The 5,960-nt window shown below is 54.6% G+C and overlaps 1 protein-coding gene and 1 long non-coding RNA gene across 5 annotated transcripts in view; one reads left to right on the top strand and one right to left on the bottom strand.

The window, feature by feature from the left end:
• The window catches only part of LOC116090326, a 7,168-nt gene extending 1,836 nt beyond the window's left edge, over positions 1–5,332 (bottom strand). Inside the window, exon 1 of the long non-coding RNA XR_004118649.1 lies at positions 5,196–5,332. This is a non-coding gene — a long non-coding RNA (uncharacterized LOC116090326). The remainder of the gene's footprint in view (positions 1–5,195) is intronic.
• Positions 1–5,960, top strand: part of Evx2 (even-skipped homeobox 2) — a 9,565-nt gene that overhangs the window by 859 nt on the left and 2,746 nt on the right. For 2 of the 4 annotated variants that reach the window (XR_004118646.1, XM_031370656.1), the window contains exons 2-4: positions 445–1,310; positions 2,273–2,550; positions 3,990–5,960. The exon at positions 3,990–5,960 is cut by the window's right edge. Coding sequence is in view for 1 of the 4 variants with exons in the window: in XM_031370656.1 (XP_031226516.1) it covers positions 884–1,310; positions 2,273–2,550; positions 3,990–4,712 (1,428 nt within the window). In the remaining 3 variants the exon portion in view is untranslated. Of the gene's footprint in view, positions 1–326; positions 1,311–2,272; positions 2,551–3,989 lie in introns of those variants that run through there. The other 2 variants (XR_004118648.1, XR_004118647.1) reach the window with 2 other exon arrangements.

Below are 5,960 nucleotides of genomic sequence, written 5' to 3'. Positions count from 1 at the left end.
CCCCGTCTCTCTGTTGGAGGGGAGCATCCAGACTGAGAGGAAGAAGTAAGGAGAGAAAGAACTCAGGATCCTATTTGTTAAATAAAATACTTATTAATATTTGGCTCTTAAAACAGAAAGATAAGTAATCCTGACAGGAGTGGGCGCAAGGTCTTCTTACGCAACTCTTTCTGTATCCTCCCCCTTACCCCCCCCCTTACGCCCCCAGCTTGTAAATGTTAAAACAAAACAAAACAAAAACTTCTCAAGAATCTACCCTGGAAAAAGCAAAGCATTATCTATTATTTAACACGTATCTGTGTTCATAGAGAAATGAGGAAGGCGCTGCATGATTAGGACCTAAGGGGCAACCCAGCAAACTGAGAGCGTAATGATGCCCCTAAATGAAGGGGGAAATGCGCTGCGGCGTGCTCTATTAATCAGACTGTCAATTTCACCCCCGAGGCCAAACCCCCGGGCGAGCAGAACTGGCTGGGAGCGGGCAAAGGACCGGAGCCTTCTTCCTCACTTCTCGTGTCTTCTCGTCTCCTACCTGGATCTATTTGTCTGCTCTGAAGTCGCCTTCATTACCCACTGACAGGAGCGTGTATTTATTTGCTTATAAACCTGTTACAATAAATGATTATTCGAACGGCGTCATTCGTACCTTAATGACGAGCGGGCGCTACTTTTTGATGAATGACATCTCCGACTCGGAAGGATGTATGGGTCATTTTGACCAGTCATTCCCTCGCTCTGGCATCCCACAATTTTTCCGCCTCCCTCCAAAAGAGATAATAATATTTAGAGCCGCTTGCTGGGGCTGAATGAGAATCAGCCCTGGGCGCAGCCCATCATTAAGACGGGACAGCCAGGCCACTGTGACATTTTTTAGAAAGCTGAGATGATGGAAAGAATAAGAAAAGAGATGATTCTGATGGAGAGAGGGCTCCATAGCCCTACTGCTGGCAAGAGGTTCTCCAATTTGTCCGATTCGGCTGGCGGTGCTGTGCTTGAGGCCCTGGAAAATTCGCAGCACCCGGCTCGCCTCAGTCCGCGCCTTCCGTCCGCCCCGCTGCACGGAGCTCTGGGAGACCTTCCCGCCAAGGGCAAATTCGAAATAGACACTTTGTTCAACCTGCAGCACCCGAGCAGCGAAAGCACCGTCTCCTCCGAAATCGCCTCCGCCACCGAGAGCCGCAAGAAGCCCAGTCATTATTCAGAGGCGGCCGCCGAGGCCGACATGAGCAGCGACGTGGAGGTGGGCTGCTCCGCACTGCGCTCCCCCAGCGGCCTGGGAGCCGCGCCGCTCAAGGAAAACAATGCTAAAGGTAACCGGGTACCCGCAGACTCCAGCCCCATCCTCCGGGCTCCCTCGCGGGCCTCGCCAGCCCTTTCCACGCCTTAGCTGGTCTCTTGACTCTTTAACTAAAGTGCTGCACAGAGCTGGCAGGGGCAGGGGAGGGATGCATGCTAGGAAGCGGTCCCTCCGGCTCTGCTCTTTGAGCATCCCAGCACAGCCTGGGCCTGTGGAGGCTAAGGAGGCAGGCCCACGCGCCCAGGCTCCTGCCTAAGTCGGAGCAAATGTTTCGTTCGCGGATCTAAGATCTGGGATCAGGCGACACGGTGCTAGCCCGAGTGACTTAGCTGCTTTGGGAGAAGGGTGCACTGGACAGGAGCTCCGAACTCCTCAGCTGTTTGGGGAGCCCCCAGGGCCGGGTGGATGGGGCACTCCTCTGGATAAGTCTGAGACAGTCTGGCCTCGCACCTCTGCTCGACCGCTTAAGTCTGCGGGCAGAAAGGAGTTTGAAAAGTGGACATCCCCATACCCTAGACTGGCTCGGGTTTGAGCTGCAGATGCTTTGAAAATCTTAAGATATTTTAAACCCAAAGGTGGTCAAAGAAAGGTTGAAGACCGTAGAAAGAACTGCCCCGTGGTTCCCAGACTATGTCAAGCCCACAGCTTCTTAAACTGATTTCCGAGGTAGGCATTCTTTCCCTAGCAAATATTCCTTCCGAGTGGAAATTTTCTAATTATTGGGAAAAAGGACAACCTTTTCAAATTCCGTTTCTATTATTTGGTTAGAAAGGGCTCCCCAAACTTCATTGATTTCATTAACGGCAGCAATTTGTAAGCCTGACAGATCCCATCAATTTTGACAGCGACTTTCCTTTCCAAGGCCTCTTTTTTTTTTTTTTTTTTTTTTTTTTTTTTTGCCACCAGTTAGCAACCCCAACTCAGGGTTCTCGGTCCCTACAACTACTCATGCTCTGTGGACTGTTTGCTTGTTAGGGTACGCGGAGAGCGGCTCCGTCGCGGGCACCACAACGTCGGCCTCCGGCTCTGGCCTCGGCAGTCTGCATGGAGGTGGCGGCGGCAGTAGCGGGAGTGCGGCGTTGGGCGGCTCTGGCTCCGGTTCCAGCGCCGATCAGGTGCGGCGATACCGGACGGCATTCACCCGCGAACAGATTGCGCGCCTGGAAAAGGAGTTCTACAGGGAGAACTATGTGTCTCGGCCCCGCCGGTGCGAGCTGGCCGCTGCACTCAACCTGCCCGAAACCACCATCAAGGTATCGATTCCGGCGCATGCCCGCTCAGACCTCCCTCGGGGCACCTGGGTTGATTTGTTTTTTTTTTTTTACCCCCCCCCCCCTTTTCTCTCTTTCTGGGTGGTGAGAATTCGGTGTGGAAATCCACCGGGTTTTGTCACCGAAGGAATAGGCTTACTTATTTCTCCTGTGCGGAACTGTAATCGGTTGACAGGCCTGGCTGACCCGAGGAGCCCCGAATCCCGAGGCCCATGCTTCAGACCGGCCCCTCGCCTTGCTCAGTTCTGCCCATGGGCTGCTCAGGTGTTCCCTTACTTGTGCCCAAGGTCCTACTTTGCCCTAAACGGCAAGGCGGGTTTTTGTTTCTCTGGCACAAACCCGAGGTGCAACTTTTCATTCGTTCTTGATCTCGGAGATTTCTTTCTCACATAAAGCATTGCTACCTGAAAAGGTTATAGTATTTTTAAAAATCGATTGGATTGAGAACATGGTTTTCTAAAGATTTTTTTCTCTTGAGCAACGTGAAAGAACGAAATTGTCCATATATATATACCTATATATGGGTCTATATAGGTATGTATATATGTGTATATATACACATTTATGTATATATGTATATATTTAGGTTATTAATTTTTTATTATGCATCCAGAACAGATAGCTAGAAACTAGGTAGGCTTGGTGAACATTTTACAGAGCATTCGACTCTCCAGCAAAAGAGGACACCCCATGGGATAAGAGACTAGTATGGAAGTCTTCCTCCAGCTTGATCGGGCTTTCTTTTATTTCGAGTTGTGACGAATGATGTCTTTATTAGCTACTGTGTTAGAAGGAGGTAGAAAAGTCCCCTTTCCAGGTTCTGGGCACACAGCTTTTTGCCACTCATTTAAAGCAAATGATTCCAACAAAATCGTCCTTTCAATACCCTAATCGGACCCGTGCCCCTAGGGAACAGTCCTTGCAGCTCCGAGGGCTCAAGACCTGGAGCTGCTTCCTCTCAGAAAAACTGCTAGACAGCCTCTCTTCAAAGGCTGCCCAGAATCCCCGTGCAAATCCTGGGATTGACAGACCGGTACTCAGTGAGGCTGGGCACCGGTGGGTGGTTAGACAGAGGAAGAGAAAAGGTTGGGTAGGGATGAAAAAGCCAAACCAAACCAAACCAAACTAAAACAAAACAAACAAACAAACAAAAAACAAAAGCAGCAAGTGTAGAGCCAGGATCTGAGAAGTCCCACTAAACTCAGGAGCGGGAGACTCTTTTGGCGGAGGAGGGTGTGCCCTCGACAAGCCTCAAGTTAATGCTCATCCTGTCCCGTGTGGGAGAACAGAGGGATTAAGCCCCAGAGTCAGGGAAGCAGGCGAGGCAACTCTGGGACCCGGGAAGGGTTTGGAGACCCTGGACAGGGACCGGGAACACCCAGCGCTCCCTAACCCGGGCGGTGGTGCGGCTGTCCCCGCAGGTGTGGTTCCAGAACCGGCGCATGAAGGACAAACGACAGCGCCTGGCCATGTCGTGGCCGCATCCAGCGGACCCCAGCTTCTACACCTACATGATGACACACGCGGCGGCCACCGGAAGCCTACCCTACCCTTTTCACTCGCACGTGCCGCTGCACTACTACCCGCACGTGGGCGTCACCGCGGCTGCAGCAGCGGCCGCCGCCTCCGGAGCGGCGGCGGCGGCATCCTCGCCCTTCGCCACCTCCATCCGTCCTCTGGACACCTTCCGCGCGCTCTCCCATCCTTATTCGCGGCCGGAGCTGCTCTGCAGCTTCCGCCACCCCGGGCTCTACCAGGCGCCGGCCGCCGCCGCCGGGCTCAACAGCGCGGCCTCGGCGGCCGCTGCAGCGGCGGCTGCAGCCGCGGCGGCCTCCTCGGCGGCGGCGGCCGGGGCGCCCCCCAGCGGTAGCTCGGCGCCCTGCTCGTGCCTCAGTTGTCACAGCAGCCAGTCTGCGGCCGCGGCCGCCGCCGCTGCAGCGGCAGCGCTGGGCTCCCGGGGCGGCGGCGGCGGCGGCGGCGGGGGCGGCGGCGGAGCCGGGACGGCGGGCGGCTCGGACTTTGGCTGCAGCGCCGCCGCGGCGCCGCGCTCCGAGAGCGGCTTCTTGCCCTACTCGGCCGCGGTGCTCAGCAAGACCGCCGTCAGCCCGCCGGACCAGAGGGACGAGGCGCCGCTCACCAGATAACTACACCGCCGCCAGGGGCCGCGCCAGCCGCTCGGCGTGCGCCCCGTCGGGGCCCCGATTGGCCCTCGGCTACTGCTGCCACTAGGGGGCGCCCCGGGGCACGGGAGGGCGAAAGAAACCTGCCCGAGTTTGGGGGGTCGGGGGGCAGGGGCCGGCGTGAAGGCCTAGCGGGATCCCCCCATATGATCTCTATTTTTGTATCTCCAACATAGCTTTCCCCCCCTCCCCGCCCACTCCCAACCCTACGCCTTCTAAACGTTGGTCCCACTCTGCAGGCCCAGCTTTCCACATGTCTGGAGTCCTCGGTCTCCAAAGACAACTCCCCACGGGCCAGTCAGACTGATCCAGGCGTTCCGTCGCTGCTGATCAGCCCCAGGGCCCCGAGTTACCCTGGGGGGGTGGCTAGAAGCAATGGGGGTGCCAAGACAAAGCGAGAGAATTGTGGGCGTTAGTACTTGGGCGAGGGAACGTCAGCCTCCTAACCTCTCAGATTCACGCTGCTGCTCTTTTTCTTGTCTTTGAACGAAGGGGGAGAAGGAAAAGGCAGATTTTCTCAGCTTCTTGCTTGCTAGGGGCCTTTGTCCAAGGGGAGCAGGAGGATGGGACTGTGAGAAGCCACAAGGCAGACAAGGAAATGCGTGGTAGACATCTTTGACAGCGGCGCAGGGCTGCAGCGGTTTGTTCTGTTCTGTTCAGTTCGGAAAGGACAAAGGTGGGAAAGGGTGGCGATTGCGCTTCCTTCTCTCCCGTTCACACTACAGTTAGTTCTCTTTTAGTCTTTGGTTTCTGTGCTTAGGAAATGGAAGGGTTTTTTTTTTTTTCCCTTGGATATTTTGTGTAAAACGTAATGGGTATAGAGGTTGTCATAGCCAGGACTGAAGGAAAGGGAAACAGAGAGAAGGTGAGGGTCAAACTGACATTGTAGTTTGTGCAGAGGCAATTTCATCTCAGTTTTCCAACCTTCGAGCTCCACTCGATCTGGGAAATACTTGAATCTCTAGGTATATGATAGCATCCTAAAAATGTCCTTAGACACGTTTATGAGTTGGAACTCTGTATTTCTCTGAACCCTTTCTTTCCTTGTTTTCCTTTTCCCCGGGTAAAATGGTTCTTGGTGTATTTCTCACGCATGTCTGTTGCCTTCTTCTCTGCAAAGCCACCGCTGTGTTGCTGAGACCTGCTCTGCCAACCCTGGCTACAGGGGGGGTTTCCTTGAACTTGAAGAAAGGTACATCACAGCCCACCAGT

The sequence above is a fragment of the Mastomys coucha genome, unplaced genomic scaffold (genome assembly GCF_008632895.1).
Source record: "Mastomys coucha isolate ucsf_1 unplaced genomic scaffold, UCSF_Mcou_1 pScaffold15, whole genome shotgun sequence".
In the NCBI taxonomy this organism is placed as follows: Eukaryota; Metazoa; Chordata; class Mammalia; order Rodentia; family Muridae; genus Mastomys; species Mastomys coucha.
Note: the sequence above shows the minus strand (reverse complement) of the source record. Positions and strands in the feature narration are given on the sequence as shown.